Consider the following 18831-nt stretch of genomic DNA (forward strand, 5'->3'; position numbering starts at 1 on the left):
ACAACTTCGTTTGCTTTCTCTGGTGTTTTAGGATCTTTGACTTCTTGATGTTCCTCCATGAGGCTCACTCCCGTGTCTGTCCTCTCTGCTTTTCTTCCCAAGGTGCTGAGAGTGGCTGGATAAGGTTACCACACAATGCTGACAGGGTCCTTATAGATTCAGACTAAATTAAGTTGGTGTCAGGGCTGTTCCCCCACTTCCATTCAGCTTTTCCTAATCCTCTATTTCTGTGCTACTCAGATGCTGTTCATGGACCAGCAGCATCAGCATCACCTTACAAGAAATGCCAAAATCTGAGGTCTACCCTGGACCTACTGCATCAGAGTGTGCATTTTTAACAATATTCCCCCAAATGCATCATATTTACATTAAAAATCAAGAAGCATCATGCTATCTGTTCCCCACATTGGTTGTTCTACATTTTTCTCACAGTGCTTAATTCTTGATTCCCCTGATGGATGATTGTATCAGTCAAGGTCCAATCAGGAAAACAGAAAACATTCTAAAGATTTCAAACAGAAGGAATTTAATATAGAAAACTGGTTACATGGGTGATGGAAGAGCCTACGAGGGTGAGTGAAATAACCCAGAGATTTACAATATGGCAGAGGCCATGGCCTCCTGGAGCCGCTGGGACCAGGGGAAGAGGCAAGATGGCTGGAGCTATACTCACCTAGTGGGAGATGGGCCCTTAAGGGGAAGATGCAGTTACGGAGACAGAAAACAAATTACCTTGTTTTCTGCCATCTCTCACCTTTACTCTCCTCTCAGTGACCTCATATTAAATGCAGGCAGAGGTCAGCTGACCTGGGAGCCTTGGAAACCCAGTCTGTCATTGAGACAACAGGGGAGGGCTAAGAACCCATCTGAGGGCAACTGGGACAAACACAGGCACAGTGACCTTATCTCCTCCTGTTTTGCCTACGCTCCCTTCCTTGGGGCCTCAAAACATCTTGTAGCCATTTTTCCTTCCTTCTGTCCAATCTCAGAAAAAGAGGTATCCTTTGGTTTTTCTAAGAGAGTTAAAACTGAAATGAAAAGTACATGCCCACAAAACACAAGATTCATAGGGTAAGCCTTCCCAGCTCTGTACGGCTCTAGAACGCGAGGGAACTATCTTTTGGAATCAGGTGGCGAGGGTGCTGCTGAAATCATGCTATGAAATGTGGCAAAACTGCTGCTGATGCTCTCTAGAAAAAAATGCCTCTTGCTATGAAAAAACATGCCAATACCTTTCTTGGTTTTTATAAGTGATAGTAACAGACTCCTCTGTTAACGAAGGCAGTCAAGCTGTTTCTATTAGATAAATCACTGGCATTTAGACTTAATGTGCACTCATTAAAATTAAAACCAAGAATGATCTTTCTCCTCAGTGCTTTCTCACTGCTGTCTCCCTTTTATAGACCAGGAAATTGAGGCCAATGATATCAAAGCCTGAAACTATTGTCTTCTTTACAGTGAAGAGTTGTAAAAGGCATGGAAACAACCTCACCAGTGAACTGCATCCTGCCAGCCTTCCGTTGAATTGCCTTTCTGGCTTGGGAAGACGCAGCTGGTTGAAAATTGCACATCTTTTCAGAAACAGGCAGGGGAGTGTGCCTGCGTCTGTAGCTCTAAACTTTAAAAGCGGAGTGTCGCTGACGGACCTATTCTGTGCTCACGGAGAGATGTCTTGCGACCTGGATTACATACTCTGCTGCCTGAGGAATGGGCGGGGTCAGTCTGAGCCCCCGAAGTACCCAGAGCCCAGCTCTGTGCCTGGCATGTGTTAGAAACCCAGTATTTGCTGAATAAGACACAGTAACTCAAAGCCAAAGACCTCAGTCATCATGCACTGCTTGCTCCACTTCTAGATTTTTGTGGAAGCCCAGAGTCTCAGTCCTACCACGTGTAAAATGGGGATAATACTACCAGCCCCACTTACATCACAGCATTAGTGTTAAGATCAAATGAGATCGTGTTGTGAGTTTGTTCTAGCAAGCACGTAAATTGTTTTTATAATGATCTAAAGAAAAAAGCTTCACCCACCAAGGCTTGCATCCACATTTATTAAGATGTAGGCAAGTGAAATGTGTCTGCTCCTCCTCTTGAGTACAACCTTCTTTATTGATGTGTAACAATGCCCAAGGGCTGGGTGAACTACATAATCAAAATCAAATGCCAGCTTTCTACAGACTTGACCAAAACAGCACAGCCCAAAACACCATTTTAAATTTCAAGAAATCTGAGGACATTTCATTCATAGTCTTGCTTTTTACTGTTGTTGATATATACACCTTAATTTCAATGCCCGTTGCAGATCCACATTTAAAAAGAAAAGAGCTCTTATTCTAATTTGGTAGAAAGCAGAGCTATCGGTGTGAAGGACAATGCAATATCAAAATGCAGCTGCTTTTCATCCATACTAGTCTAAATTAGAAACATGCTGCCATTCACAGGGGCTCTAATAACACGTGCACGTAAGCAGTACTGAGGCCTACGGGCCGTGCGGGTTTCTACCCAGCATCTTCACCCTACTCTGGGTCCTCATCCTCATCTGAAAAATGGGGGACCGACTTCTTTGCGACAACGTTGTCCAGTCTCTGTCCTTGTAGATATGGATTGATACTCTGGAAAAAAAAAAAAAGTTTGGTATTATACCTGAACATCAGATACAGACATCTCACAAAAGAAAAGACGTGAGTGAGAATTGTGTCTGGCCTATTGGGTTAAAAACAAGGTAACAGTGGTACCTACCACCTACCACATGATTATTTCAGTGCATCTTCAAAATCTCAGTGGCCTGAGAAACACTGTTTGACTGACAGATGTCTTTAATTGTGTCTTGCACACAACCGAAGAGTTCTTTGGCACAAAGCTTTGGAGTGAATCAGCTAACAAGTTCTCACTACGACTTAGATACCAAGCAAGCCCCATATGAAATAAAATTATTGTTCTATGGCCTTATTTAGTGGAAGAGAGAATGTGAAATGCATTAAAGTGTATTTTATAAGAATGTTCTAAAGAAGGCAACAGATCAAGTAGGAATTAGTGTCTGTAGACTGGTCATAGGACATCCTGTTGCTGTATTGATTTTTACATGCTACCTAATTCTTCCATTCTCCCTAAAGAGGATTCATCAGTGACCCTGGCAATCATTTCCACCTTCAAGTTCAAAAGCTAAAGAAAAGAAGTAAGCTCTGCACAAGGTGCCTTTACTTTGGACTCAAGACTTTGAAATCTCTCATCTGTTGCTATTCTGAATGAGTCAAGGTTTTTCCATTCCTTCTTTAATACATATCCACTTTCTGAGGTTTGGATTTGAACTAGTAATTGGAGCTTTATAACATAGTACTTACCAAGCAGAAAAAATTTCGAAAGTTTTGGAAGGTATTTGTTTATTGAAGTCCCCTTCCAATAACTGGACAAAAATATAAGCAAGAGGCTGTAGTTACAAATGATCATCCATCCCAAGTCCCCATGGATGAACGGAGGCAGTTCACAGGTGGGTCTCTCTAGACAAGGGGACATTGTCTGCCTTGGCTCTTTTGAAGGGTGATCAGGTCATTCTCCGAAAGAGATTTTGTAAAAGCCCTTCCACATTCTGACAGCTAAATGCATGAATCACGAAAGGCCCAACTCATCCAGCAAAAATGCATTACAAACTGAGAATTACAAAGTGTGCAACGTCCTCATATCTGAAAAGTGACACGTCACAAAAACATAGTACTTTGCTGGGAAGGCATCTTTAACATGTTTAAAATAACTAAAATGCTTTCTACATAGAGATTGTCAACGAGAATGGCCTGGCCAACTCCAGAGAGTCATATTAAAATTTCCGGGTAGGTGACACAAGCGTGCACTGAAAAAGTGTACTCAATATCATAAATATCTTTATTGTTTTTTAGTAACAATATTTACCTGAAAATTCTAAGACATTAAAAAAGGATATGAGATTTCCATATTTATCAAATATGGGAATAAAAGGTTGATAAGCTCTTTAAGATAAATAGTAGATCTCAGATATTAACAAGATTCATCTTAATGGTTAAAGTTTGCAAAGGGGAGTTGACTCTTCCTACTCATGAAGCAAGTGGAATTCAATTAGATTTAAGCAAATACATAAAGTTACATAAAACTACCTGGGGGTCTGTTGTAACTTTCGGGAGAAACCCTCTGGGCAAAGGGACTTTCAAAGGAGCAAGTCCTTCCGCCTAGACCCAGAAAATGCCAAATACTGGGGGGTGGGGGTCGGGGCGGGGAGTAAATTAGTGAGGAAGCAAAAGGAGCAATCACTTGAACTTTTTTGATAAATGTTCATCAGTATTGAATCCTATACTTAAAAGGAATAATAATAATGATACTTGATTTTAAGAATCCTCTGAAGAACTCAAGGCACTTACGTATCTATCTCCTCTCCTGGGTGAGAGGGACTGGCTAGGTTACAGAGAGAACATTTTTTTTCCCATTTCATAACTGGAAGAACCATTGGGAGCCTTGGAAACCCACAGCAGATACTGAGCTTCCCTGGAGAAAGCCTTGGTGATGGGTGCACTTGAGCAGGTGATTAAACTCTTCAATCAATGGGAGCATCACATGAGGCCTGATGGCAGGGAAAGCAAGTTCTGTGTCCCCCTGAGTCCCCAGGGTGTCAGGATTTATGGCATGACCATGGGTTTTTGTAGATGTCTGAGAACAGGAAGAATTTGATACGACTGGGTCAAAATGACCCTTATTTTCATAAATTCTAGGCCTTTCCTATGTGGAGGAAGTTGAGACCAAAGTACAATCCTTTATAACATGTGTCCTAGCCAGAATTCTGAGTTTTGGTAATCACTGGTCTCATGGAAAAATGACCTAAATCCTGACCCACAGTCACTAGCCGAGTCAGGGCACAAGGAACGTTGAGCCAGGAAGTAGAGACAATTAAAGCTTCATGCTAAGTTTTTCATTTTGGGTCGGTCATTGGTCTTATTTGGAAATGTTCTTGTTGTGCCATGGGGAGATACTCGAGCCATCTTACCGGTAAATTATGTGTATTCTGAGGTCCTGAAATAGAATTTCTTGATGTTCTCTCAAGACCACATTACACCCTTCAGACCCTTCCTGTCACCATTTGCCACTGGAAACTGTAATCACCCAAGAAAAACCCCTAATAACCGTGCTAACCCTCCCAAAGAAGATCGGTTTCCAGACAACTTTGCTTCTCAAAACTGGCCACGTGTCAGGCAGCAGAGGGGCTTGGAACTTTCTGTTGTGGGGGCCCATGAATTAATGCCGTGTCCAGAAGATCTATGCCATCTCAAGCACTCGGACTGGATTTGGCAGAACTGTGCAGAATGGCCACAACTACCACTGCCCAGATTCCCAAACTTTGCCGAGATCCAGGCACTTGCTGTTTTTAAGAAATAGTGGCCTTGAGTATATGGTTTGGTTTGTACATTTAACTAATGTGGTTACTACATGGCACTTTGCTACATAATAACAGGACTTTAACTTTTTCCTCCACCTGGTCAGAGGAGGAGAGGAGGGGGTTGCCAGGCACTTCTATCCACTAGAGCACCAGTGCATTGTCAGAATGGTCACTGATCACTTATTCAGTCTCGCTGCCATTCAATACATTGGAAACCCAAAGCAGACTTGACATTCAGCTTTACAAGAGGCAACACCATAGTGGCTCAACGCACAACACCCAGACCAACATCCCACCACGGGCAGCCCTGAGATGGTAAATGAGGAAGCTGGAAGCAAATTCACCAGTCAGCAAACGTAACAGATGAAGAGTGTTTCACATCAATTTGTGCCAAGGCTGGGGAAGGGGGCTGGGCTAGGTGAAGAAAAGCTATGTAGGAGGAATGAGGTTTGTTCATCTCATCCTTTGCCCCCTATATTCCTTCAAAATTATTGCCTGGAGCTTGCAGTTCAGCAAGCACGTCCTTGTTCCTGTCTCTTGTGTTTATAGAATCAGTGCAGATGTGTGCACAGCTGCCCCCAGCGGCCCAGAGCCCCTCTAAGGAAAGACACCCTCACGTGCTCCCCGAATTCCCACACCCATGGGAGGAACGCTACACCCATTTCGCGAATGCAGTGGAGGTGGTGGGATCACTACGCAACAGCCCTCCACTAAAAACCATGTGCCGAGTCGTGGGGAGCCCACCCCAGAAACCAAGAGTGTGGCCCTCGTTCCACGGGACCCGAGTTCCGCCCTCCCAGGATGGCTCATGAAAGGCCTCTACTACTTTCCGACAACTGAGGGGTCACACTCAGAAAGCTCCAGGCATCCCACCAGCAGCTCAGCCAGCCACACGTTACCCTCCGCTTTCGTGTCTGTCCTCCCTTCATCTTCTCGTAAAGGAGTTTCTTGTTCTAGAATGGGGAGAAAAGAAAACACGAACACAGAAGTTATGGATCAAATTTGGTGAACGTCTATTTTAGAAGCGATACTTGGTGTGTCCCCCTGGATATTTGCACACACATATTTTGGAAACAAAGTTAGATGAAAGGAATGTCGCGTCAGAAAGATAGACCACAAGAGAAAGACTGGTGGTTGTGTAGCTTTTAATAAAGTTCTCTGCAATGCCCCAAGGCACACCAGTGTCACCAACAATCATATAAACAGGAAAATACGACATTCTAAAACACAAGAGGCACTGGAAACTCAGCTCCTCACTTTGAACAGCCTTTGTTTAAAACAAACAGTTTTATCTCATTTTACTTTTGTATCCAACTCCCTTTTTATGAGCTGTACACATAAACTGTTCTCTAGAGGAGTGTCTGACTATTAATAACAATCCTCTATGTAAATAAATGAGACATCCTGACTTCTGCAACCTTTCCTCCTGTGGCTTAAGTCAGTGCCCCCAGTCAAGACAATCGGAAAACCATTTGGTCTATAACATTTTTAATAGAGTGAACCTTTTAAAAACTGCCAAAAAACTTCTTGGCAGAAAGAAAGCTATGTTGGGGGAAGAAAAAAAAAAAAAACGGGCTCTGTTACCATAGTTTGTATAAGTGTTTCCACATATTGCTGTATTTCGAGCACATAGTGGATTTAAATGAGCTCTAGAATATCAGACACAAGTTCCACAGGTTTCCCTACTGAGATTATAAAAGACAGAACACTTAATCTGAAGGCAAAATGGGAGAAGGGGTATTGGGGGGGGACTTATTTGTGTTTTTTTTTTTCATCCAAAGGGAAATAATGCATAAAAGAGATGATTGCATCTTACTCTAAATAAAATATACTGCCATTGATTTTTTTTTAAAGAGATGACAGAGTTCTGTTAGGGACCAAGTTTATACAACACTTGTATCCTCTGAACTGTTTTGGATATAGAGATTTTTTTTTAATGGTACATTTGGAAATACAAAGGACAGATGCCAAGAATGAGCTTCATCATTTTCATGTTCATTAAAATCTACCCCACCCGCAATTTACAATGTGGATCTCTTGCCCAACCTCAACTATGCAGGGAGGCTGCACCAGGGAGTGAAGGATCTAGAGTACCCAATAGGCCAATACTGGCCACAGCCTCGGTCTCCTGCTCACTTGGGAAACTGGTCAATCTAATATTAGAAGGGAGAAAAGGCAGATGTGCAGATCACAGTCTCAAAGAACGAGCACATCGCTGGGAGACTCATTCTTGTCCTCTGGAGTTGCATTTCTGTGGACGTAACAACTCCTGTTGTGCAGAGAACATCTGGGAGTTTGCACCAAGGCTGGGGAAGGGCTCTGGGGGCTGGGAGGTCAGGACAGAGGCCCTTCATGTGCACCATCAGGTTCATCTGCCTGTGTGGGCAGGAGCGCAGGGGGCCCAGAGCTGGAACGAGGGGGTGGGGCAGCTGGTCAACCGTGGGTGGCAAACTTCCACTGCACCACCCGGGGGGTCAAGGCAGCATCGATTCAGTTCAACTCCTTCAGAAGGTTGTGGGGCATGGGAATGCACGCTGGTGCAGCCACTCTGGAAAACAGTATGGAGGTTCCTCAAAAAACTAAAAATAGAACTACCCTACCACCCAGCAATTGCACTACTAAGCATTTATCCATGGGATACAGGTGTGCTGTTTTGAAGGGACACATGCACCCCAGTGTTTACAGCAGCACTATCAACAAGAGCCAAAGTATGTTAAGAGCCCAAATGTCCATTGATGGATGAATGGATAAAGCTGATGTGGTGTGTGTGTGTGTGTGTATACACACACACACACACACACACACACACACACACACACACAATGGAGTATTACTCAGCAATCAAAAAGAATGAAATCTTGCCATTTGCAACTACGTGGATGGAACTGGAGGGTATTATGCTAAGTGAAATTAGTCAGAGAAAGACAAACATCATATGACTTCACTCTTACGAGGACTTTAAGACAAAGAACAGATGAACATAAGGGAAGGGAAACAAAAATAATATAAAAACAGGGAGGGGGACAAAACAGAAGAGACCCTTAAATATGGAGAACAGAAGGTTACTGGAGTGGTTGTGGAAGGGGGGATGGGCTAAATGGGTAAGGGGCACTAAGGAATCTCCTCCTGAAATCATTGTTGCACTTTATACTAACTAATTTGGATGTAAATTTTAAAAAATAAAAAATAAAACAAGTTATATAAAAAAAGAGAAGGTTGTGGGGCAGATTATACAAATAAGAACCTTCATTCGAAAAGAAATGCCAAAGGTCGACCAAGTTGTCCTCCCAGAGACAGTCCCTGGGTTTCCCTAAGAGCCAGGGTTAGGATTAGCCGGATGAGAGTTTCCCATCCCTGCATGAAAGTGGCTGGGGCATTCCCGACTAGCCCTGCTATTACTGTATGGATGTGAGGCAAGGGCTGCAGGTACAGTGGGGGGGGGGAAAGAAGTATACAAAAAGAATGAGAAGAAAACAGCCCCCTCTCCTGATACCCATTCCTTGTAGACAGGGTAGGGATGGAGGAGCGGTGAGCCTGTTTTCCATGTGAGTAGCAGGTTTGAGTTCACAAAAAGGGCTTTCTATTGTGCCATCAAGATTTTGGACAACTGCCCAGATCTTGGTTTCAAATTCCATTCCTAAATGGAACCAGGGAATGGAGAATGTCTGAATGCAGGGCTAGGGCAGGGAAAGTTTAAGGATCAATGGAGTTGAAACATCTAATTGTCCCATAAAGTAAGAACGTGCTCAAGAAGTGATGAGATGTGTCAAAGGGAAAGAGAAGCCAACTTGGAGACTCCTGCTGGCTATATCTAGGACAGAGTGAATGCCAAAATAAATAATAGGAATTAACCAATCCATACTGATAATAAATAAACAGATTTTTAAATAAATAAATGAATAAAAGGGGGGACTGTTGTTTAGAGTCAAATGGCAACCAGTAAATGCAGAATGAGTAATAGAGTTTAAAAATCACTGTTTTACAAGTACCATGGTTATGACTGATTTTAGTATCATCGATGAAGACTAAGATTGTTGGTTGAAAGTTTAATGGGGACCAAACATTTATACAGTTGCAACGTACCTCCCCACAGATGATTAATTTCAAAGGGGGGAAAAAAACAGTAATTTTACACTTGAGAAACCCGGCAGGCATCACTTAGAACAAGTCACCAATTCTGGGACAGAGTGACATCATGTGCCTCCTGATGTGAAACACTAAGAGGAACATATCAGAAAGGCAGAGTTCAAACCTAATCACATGGAAACATGAGACGAACCCAAAGTGAAGAGGATGCTTTTTCCTAAGCAGCAGTCAGCAATTACTGTGTGAAGGAGGGGGTGACTGACACCCACAAGAGCCAGTCTTTGGGTATAGCCACTCCACACTGGGGGCACACACACCATCCAAAAGATAGCCAGTCCTAGACAGGACTTGATGGGACCACAGTACAGGACACATGATGAGCCATGAGCCATGAAAAGATAAGAAATCTACCAGTTTTTAAAGAACTCCTGGAGTCAGAAGATCTAGTTCAAATCCTACCTCTGCTGATAATCAGCTCTGTGGTGTTGAGCAGGCTACTCACACCCCCTAAGCCTGTATTTTCTCATCTGTAAAATGGGCGTGTTTGGGATGGGCAGATTGAGTGAGATAATTCATGTATTTAGCACAGTGTCTGGCACACAGTACATGCTTAATAACTATTACTATTTACTATCATATAATAAAATACAATTACTATTATTCTTAATCTCCATTCCCATCACCCAACACAGGGCCTGGAAGGCATGTGATGTGCATTTAAAAAATGTGTCTTGATGCATTAACAAAGAGAAAGTAATGCAGGAAACGAGACAGACGCTGATATTTCTAATATATGAATCATTGCTAAAGACCCAGCTGAGCTCCAGCCAATGTCAAAGACAGGCAACCATTATTAGCATATAAGGAATCGTGGTCTTGTGTGCACTGTTCTTGTTTAAGATAATTACGTTGTTAACTTAAAATCTGGTTGAGCTTAGGACAAGCTTGAGACCGTCATTCCATCCCCCTTGGATAAGGGAAGACTACTGTACTCGATTCCCACTACCATGTGAAGTTCAAGCAAATCATGTTCACTGCCAGGTGGTACTGAGAAAATAAATGAGAGAAACTTAGGTTTAAATAAACATAATTACTGATGATAAAAGGCATGTAAACATTGTTCCTGGTCATTGATCTGTAATAGTAATCTATCCAGGGTTTCAAGAAGAGGCAAGGAAAGTTGGCAGGAGAGAAGTTTCCATCTCTCCTGCTTCCTCAAAAGGGCTCTCTGCCCTCACTCACACTTTTCCCAGTCTCACTCTTGCTTCCTTTTGCTCATTTCCAACCTACCCGTTCTTCAGGGGCCCTTCTCACCTTAGACTTCAGTGTTGCCTTCAACTTCCTCGCTGGCAATTGTACAATTGGCTGTGCAAGCCCTCCATCTTAGAGGTTCCATATCTGCCCTTATCTTCCCTCTTTGCCAGTAATTGTACCTCCTAGTGATCACAGCATAGCTAGAACATGAAGCTGGACCGTGCTACGTTGGGTTCGTTGTGTTTTCACATTTCTTCTCAACCACAAGGTGGTAAGTTCATTGAAGACCAGCACCATGTCTCAGAGACTGTTATAGATCAAGCACCTAGCGCAGCATCTGGAACGAAGCAGGCTTAGCATCTTCCACTTGTTCTTTGCTGAAACTGGCCGTTGCTTCTGTGGATTTGCCCGTCTTCTGCGGATTCCTTCCTGGGGCTCCTCTGTTATCTCCTGCTCTTCCCCACCTTCTCTGCTCCCCTCTTTTCCTCCTATATCCCTCTTCCTTATTCCTTTCTTTAAAAATTTCCATCAGAAGAAAAGTTCATGCCATCCATTTCACATAAACCTGACATAGCTCTTCCATCCTCCTCCTATATTTATGCCATATACCAGTTCTAATCGGCTCCCCATCTGCCTTCGAAATGTCTTAGATTCTAATCACGTTGACGAGGTTCACTCAAATTTACTATGTTCATGGCCTTCATAACTGGAATTACTTCCTACACTTTTTTATTTCCTTTAATCTACTCTTCTCTCTTTCATCCTTCCATATGCCACCAGAAATAATTTCTTTTATAGAAGACTTTCATGATTTCAGTCTCCTATTCAAGAGCCTATAGATGTCTACCTCTGTAATTTGACGTGTTTCAATTCTACTAGTAGGCTTCAGAATGGCTCCACGAACCAACTCTCCCTAACCAAACTGTTTGTGAAAAAGAAGAAAAATAGAATTATTGCATATTGGAGCGGCGCCTGGGTGGCTCAGTCGGTTAAGCGTCTCACTTCGGCCCAGGTCATGATCTTGTGGTTTGTAGGTTCGAGCCTCACACCGGGCTCTGTGCTCAGAGCCTGGAGCCTGCTTCGGATTCTGTGTCTCCCATTCTCTTTGCCCCTCTCCCACTCATTCTCTCTCTCTCTCAAAAATAAACATTAAATTTTTTAAAAGAATTATTGCATATTGGAGAAAGCAAAAGTAATATTGCTTTGTTGTTTTAAGATGGGAAAGTGTATACGGTGAGGGTAGGTGGAAGCAACTGAATGCAATGTTAAAGCAAGATAATGGAGAAATGAAAGTGGTAATTAATGAGGAGAGGCACCTTTCTCTAAAACAGTGTAAAAGGAAGGGAAGGAGGTTACTCCTAAGACTAAGATAGTCCCAGTAATGAAGGAATCAAGGTCAGCTGCCAGCAATGAGCTGAGCAGGGACAAGTAGCTCTAGAAGTGCTTAGGCAGGAATATCTGCTCATTCACTCATTCCACAGAGGTACTGACCACCTGCTTATCCACGAATTAACACTCCTTAGGATTTTTCCACTTTTCTCAGCATCTGATTACACGGGCCCAACCACAGGAACAAAGCTCCATTCCCATTCAACTGTGTTCCTGTTTGACCCATTGTTCCAGCCTGTTGGGATCTTCTCGAATCCTGACTCTGTCATTCAGTGCTCTACCTTCCAACTTTGTGTCATCATTTGAGAATCTGGTAAGTACCTGTTCAATATTTTTTACTCAAAATATTTTACTACAATTTCATATTTAATATGTGGAATGGGGTAGTACTAAGACATGCAGGACACCATGTGGAGTCTCTCTCCCTATGGACATGGATGGACTCTTCAACAAGCTCCCTCCCAGTGATGTTCTCTTGCCAAGGCTGTATCTCTCCACCTCTTTCAACAGGAGATCATGAAAGATCTCATCAAGTACTTTGCCGAAGTCCAAATACACCACGTTCACTTCATTTCCCTCATCAAGCTGGCAAAGTCAATGAATAACGCTGGCAAATAGATCGACAAAACTTGTTTTTAACAAACATATGCCAAATGGTGATGATTTCTCCTTCCAAATGCTTGCAATTTTCTTAACGGACAGTTATAGATTCTTGCCTGGTACTGACAGCAAGTTCACTGGTACACGTTTTGGAATTTTCCTTCTCTTTCCATAGAGCAGAATTACATCTGTCTGTGTCTAAGCTTCTGGCATCATTTTTCCTTGGTCCTGCAGAGATCATCTCCCTCAGTCTAGAGATAATTGGCAATTTTTTTTTTTTTTTTTACCAAAAAAACCCACAACCCATATACTTCCTATATGTGCTTTGTGAAACACTGACAAGACTTACACAGGCTGTGGAGGAGACCAGAGTAGAAGCCTTTGGAGACTACAGCTGATGAGCAGGTTAGAGATCACTGACTTGGGATGGGTTGGTATATCGCGTCCTAGACGTGCATGTGGTTTGGTAATTAACTAACATGCCTCTCAACCAGAAATTTCTGAAAAAAATCACCTTCTAAACATTTTTTCTTCTCTCACCCCACCCTATTGCTCATCTCTGCCATCAGTACCAGAGTGTAACATCTACTAGTCATTAAGATCTGACTTACCCACTTGCCCAAGCCTGGATAGTCATGTTCTGGATCAAAGAGGTGCTGGTGCAGCTGGAATTCTCGACTGAACTCTGCTGTGTCCGGGGTGTTTTCCAGACATCCATCATCTACTGCAAACAGCAAAAGGCTTTTGAGGAATGGCCAAGGTATCTGTTGTGGTTCTAAGAGTTAACTTATTAAAAACAACTAGATATCCACAGGCCAGAATCTATCCACATCAGTCACTCTAAGTCACTTTCCCACTGGATTTGCTCATCCTGAACTCTCACTCCTCTGCACACCTGTGGCAGAGACTGGTTGGCAGTTCACCAAACCCACTTTTCTTTCCCCCTCGGCACCCAGCTAATTTCCCAGTCTTGCCCTGCCTGCAGTCAGGTCGAGTCATATGCCCAAGTTTGTGCCAGTGGAATGTGGGCAGAAGTGATGTATTCCACTTCCAGGACTGGCCCATAAAAACCTCCTGGATGCTCCCCTCTCCCTCCCACCCCCCATTCCCATCTGTTGTTCTGCTTGCTACCTGCTGCTGACCAGGGTAACTGTGGGTGTCAAGTGTAAAGATGAAAGATGGCAGTCTGGGTTGTTGAACCATCTACCTCTGCCATACCCTCACCCACCTCTGGCAGGATTTCACACGAGTGAGAAAGAAACTTCTATTGTGTTACCACCATGATTTTCTATCTGTTATGAGAGCAAATATTTCCTTAACTAGTATACTTCCATTCCACACGCGTCACTGTGTTTTCTCTTGCATGAGCTCTTTAGAAACAATTTCGGCTTCTTGGAGAAAGCACATTATATAAGAACAAAAACAATCACCAGACAGTATTGGTGTGTGTTATAGTGGTGATGGGGTAAGTCTGGAGTCAGACAGACCAAGAGCTCAGGGTTCCCATCCTGGCTCATAACTGACAGATGGTCTTACTTCCTTGGGAAGGTTACCTTTGTCTCTCTAAGCCCATCTGTTCATCTATAAGAGGGACAGAATCAAGGACTTGACTGGGTAGCTGTGAGGAACAGAGTTGATCACATGTAGAGCACCTGCTATCGTTTTCTTGCCACCGTCTCTCTTTAAATGACAATTTATACTGTGACTGCTCTTTGAAATAAAGCATCTTTCAATCAAACCCAAGAAAGGTTATTCCACTTCACTACTGCTTTTACCTAAGCCTTATCATTATGAGACATGATACTCTGAAAATGAGTCCTTTTTTCCTGTCTCTAATGTGCTTTTAGACAGCAGCTTAAAAGGATGGGGAGGTGGGGAGCAGAGGACGGATTGTGAGTTTTGTGCAGGGCTAGGGGGAGGAAAGAGAGTCCCTTTGCATCAAAGTCAGTGCTACAAGGGATCCACTACAACCAGCCAGATAGTTCAGTCTCGCGAGATCGGTCTGAATGAAGCCTTCCAGCAGCTTGAAGCACCCACTGTCTCAGCAGCATGAAGCTCTCGTGTACAAGTCATTAGCATTCGAACAAATCCCTAACGTGGCTCCCTACTTTTCACTGAACTATTTATCTAACTTCTTCATCTGCAGCAATTAACCTGTAGGAAAGGGATAGCCAGTCAAAAGAGTTCAGATAGTCTGCATATGGCAGCTTTACAACCATTTCATAATTGTTTCTTGAGTACTTAGGAGTGGGCCCAGACTGAGATCTAGAGATAAAGCCCTGCTCTGGGAATGGTGGTACCTCGGGGCCTGAAAGTGTGCCCTGGGATTCACATCCTATCCCTGGGGATGGCCTCTTCATGTTCTGCTGCTCTATCCTGGGTGGCTGGGCCATGATTCAGAGGAGAGCATGGCCTGGGAGAGGGAAGCCAAGGTTTTTTTTTTTTTAATGTTTATTTATTTTTGAGAGAGAGACAGAGTGTGAGCAGGGGAGGGGTGGAGAGAGAGGGAGACACAGAATCTGAAGCAGGCTCCAGGCTCTGAGCTGTCAGCACAGAGCCCGACGCGGGGCTCAAACCCACGAACCATAAGATCATGACCTGAGTGAAGTCAGATGCTTAACTGACTGAATCACCGAGGCGTCCCAGAAGCCAAGGTTTTATTCTTGGATTGCTCAACTGTGTGGTGTCACGATTCTCAGTGAAGCATAACTCAAGCAATTTCTTACAAATAATATCTAAATTTAGCTAGTGATTTCCTTTTTAGAATGAAAATAATGGTAGAACAAAGAACGAGAAACGTTAGCTTAGTGGAAAATAGCAAAGAAAATGGCAGACAGTGTGCAACAAGAAGGGGTCTGGGAGTTGTAATTTGACCCAACTGTACCAGCCCACCTTGACTGCCTTGTCTCAGAGCTCTGGCATGCATAAAACTAGTGCTTGATTACACAGATCTGGACTTTTTCCTTTCTCAGGTTAACCTAGAACAACATTTATGTCCTGTAAGGCACTGACTATGTCTTCATTTTACAGATGAAGAAACTGAGGCACAGGGCAGTGGACTGACATACAACAGTTAGGACTAGACCTCAGATCTCTCGGCTCAAACTCTGTCCAATCTCCTACAACAGTGGTTCTCAAACTTTAGCAGCCACCAGAATCACATGGAAGGCAGGTTAGAATACAGGCTTCTGGGTCCTATCCCAGGGGTTTCTGACCCAGTCGGTCTGAGGTAAGGCCTGAAAATTTGCACTTCCAACAAGTTTCCAGGTAATGCTGATGCTGCTGGTCTGGGACCACACTTTAAGAACCACTGTACCATATCATATCTAATCAGTTTAACCAAATCCCCGAGAAGACTATAGCTCTTCAAATTCTGAACTGGTTTTTCCTTCTACCCATCCCAAACGCTATGAGCATGTAAAACGTGGCTAAAGTGATTGGCTTGGTGCAATGATTCAGATTTTCCTGAGGTCATGGGCCAGTATTTCTACGTTGGCTAGGTTACATCCAGTGACTCTGGTTGTTGCAGAGGCTCTGTACCCCACAGAAATCAGACACCTACCCTAAATGAAAGGAGGAATATCTTTCAGGGAAAACCTCTTTCAGAGAAAGCCTGCATTGTGTTTAAGAAAATCTGAGGGGCCAGTGAGCAAGGCAATATGTCATGGTGGTTGAGCACACGGTCCTGAATCAGCTAGGCCTGGGTTTGAGTCTTGGCTCAGCTACTTGCTACATAGATAAGCTTGGACACACTATGCTCTAAGATTCAGTTTCCATACATGCAAAGCAGGGATAATAAATACCCACTATTATTGCATGCTTGGAGGAAAAGACTACTCTGGTACTAGAAGTTAACACAAGCTCAACGAGAGCGTTATTTATTAGTGGCAAAACCAATTATAATCAGGATGCCATTTAACGAATTTTTTACTTTGTGGGAAGTGCTGCACCGAGTGCTTAACGTGGATAATTTCATTTAATTCCCACACCAACCCCCATTTTGCAAATAAGGAAACCGAGGTGCAAAGTAGTTAGTTAACTCATTCGAGGTCATGAATCTTGACCTTGGTTTTGAATTCAGTGTGTTTTTTTAATGTTTACGTATTTATTTTGAAAGAGAGCACAAAAACAGGGGAAGGACATAGAGAGAGGGAGAGAGAATTCTAGGCTCCATGCTATCAGCGCAGAGCTCAACATGGGGCTTGATCTCACGAACCTCAAGATGACGACCTGAGCAGGAAGCAAGAGTTGGATGCTTAACTTACTGAGCCACCCAGGTGCCTCCAGGTAGTCTGAGTTTAGAGCCACCACTCTTAACCACCCAGGTAAGCTGCTTGAAACCTACCACAAGTGTAGCCCACTTACATTCATTCTCTTTGGCATTAGGGAGTAGGAAAGTGGGAGGGACACATGAGTAGCAAAGAAAGTTTCAACCTTCTTGGTTAACCAACTTCTTATCATCTTGGGCCCTGTCTCTCATGTCACCTCCTGACTCCAAAGAAATATTTCGGGATAGATGCTGTTTGTGACATAGTTGAAACGATGATTGTCAAAGGAAGTAAGGAAAACAGACGGACATGGATAATCCACAAACTAGTAAATTCCAAAGATAGTAAAAATGGGAAGCAACTATAGCATAGAAAAGGCAAAAAGAAGAAAATCTTTCGCCATTGTTATTATAATAGTAGCAAGTGCAGAAAAAAACGGATCAATTCCTAAAGAGGGAGAGAATGCAAAGCTTTGGCAAGAGAGTCTTATGTGGGTGTATCTGACCACCAGAATGCACCAACAGTTTTAGAATAAATTTCTCTTTCCAATCTACTTATGAAGACATAGTGGGTCGTTACAATCTACTTGCAAATACATAGGGGGTCATTAGAATAGAAATACTATTTCTCAGAATATTTGTAGCTGATGTTAGAATTTTTAATTTCCTCCCAAAGACTCTATCTACCATCCATGAGAACCCAAGGGCATGCCCGTTACCTGTTTTTCCAACGGGACAGGGATTTGGAGGGTCCGGGTAACCCTGGTCTTCACTAAAGTCCTTAGGAATGTTGTCACCAGTCAACTCTGCCACAATGTTTGGGATGTTGCCAAACGGACCCAAGTGCTGAAGACCTTCATGAGCTCCACCTGCCAGGGAATCAGAGTAGTTTACTTCAATGCAACTAAATTCATTTCAACTAATATTTACTCAGGCATACCATACAGGCAGAGCACTGTGATCCATGCTGTAGAGGGAGAGAACAGGAATCAAATAGTTCCTGCCCTTTAAGACTTACAGCGTTAGTTGTAGAAACAGACACCTGCTGCATGTGTATCATTTTCACACAAGGCACATTAGATACTTACCATAAGAGAAGTGTTAATACAGGACTATGGGAGCATAGTTAAGAAAGAGTTTCATTTGGTTGATAGGATGGGGAGGGCTTTTTTTTAAAGAATTTTTTTTTTAACGTTTATTTATTTTTGAGACAGAGAGAGACGGAGCATGAACGGGGAGGGTCAGAGAGAGGGAGACACCGAATCTGAAACAGGCTCCAGGCTCTGAGCTGTCAGCACTAAGCCCGACACGGGGCTCGAACTCACGGACCGCGAGATCATGACCTGAGCCGAAGTCGGCTGCTTAACCGACTGAGCCACCCAGGCGCCCCAAGATGGGGAGGGCTTCTTAAACCAGTTGGAACTTGGGTGATATGTGGTGGCAGGGTAGGGGAAGAGAAAGGGAAAGAGAGGCAATTGCATCCGGGTATGAGAACAGGCAGAAAGACAACACATTTCCAAAAAAAATAAAAATGAAATGAAATGAAATGAAATGAAATGAAATGAAGAAAAAAAGTCACTGTCCTGCTGCCACTGTAGAACCATTTAAAACTTGTTATATTTATTCCAATCCTTTCTCCTCTGCATATCTTTTTATATATAAGTGTGTATTCATTTTTCATTTAATATTAAAGCACTAGCATCATCCCATGTGGCTGCATGGTCTCTAGTCACATAATTATAAGTGGCTATGTTGTTTTTTATGCAGTGGCTCTACCACAACATATTAATCATTCCCCTGTTGTGGGAAATTCAGTATTTCCCAATTTACTCTTAGGAATTTA

At 43.1% G+C, this 18831-nt stretch overlaps 1 protein-coding gene and 1 long non-coding RNA gene across 6 annotated transcripts in view; one reads left to right on the forward strand and one right to left on the reverse strand.

The window, feature by feature from the left end:
* LOC147580155 (uncharacterized) overlaps positions 1-3968 on the forward strand; it is a 45499-nt gene extending 41531 nt beyond the window's left edge. For 2 of the 4 annotated variants that reach the window (XR_015252561.1, XR_015252558.1), the window contains exon 9: positions 1404-2273. This is a non-coding gene — a long non-coding RNA (uncharacterized LOC147580155). Of the gene's footprint in view, positions 1-1403 lie in introns of all 4 variants that reach the window. The other 2 variants (XR_015252559.1, XR_015252560.1) reach the window with 1 other exon arrangement.
* SCG5 (secretogranin V) overlaps positions 2032-18831 on the reverse strand; it is a 60157-nt gene continuing 43357 nt past the window's right edge. Inside the window, exons 3-6 of one of the 2 annotated variants that reach the window (XM_086710294.1) lie at positions 17708-17857; positions 13333-13442; positions 6292-6345; positions 2032-2609 (exon numbers count right to left, since the gene is read on the reverse strand). In XM_086710294.1, coding sequence (XP_086566420.1) covers positions 2514-2609; positions 6292-6345; positions 13333-13442; positions 17708-17857 — 410 coding nt within the window. In that variant the 3' untranslated portion in view covers positions 2032-2513. Of the gene's footprint in view, positions 2610-6291; positions 6346-13332; positions 13446-17707; positions 17858-18831 lie in introns of both variants that reach the window. The other variant, XM_025919661.2, reaches the window with a different exon arrangement.

Source organism: Puma concolor, chromosome B3, assembly GCF_028749965.1.
Source record: "Puma concolor isolate L17-30 chromosome B3, mPumCon1.1.hap2, whole genome shotgun sequence".
NCBI classification, from domain to species: Eukaryota; Metazoa; Chordata; class Mammalia; order Carnivora; family Felidae; genus Puma; species Puma concolor.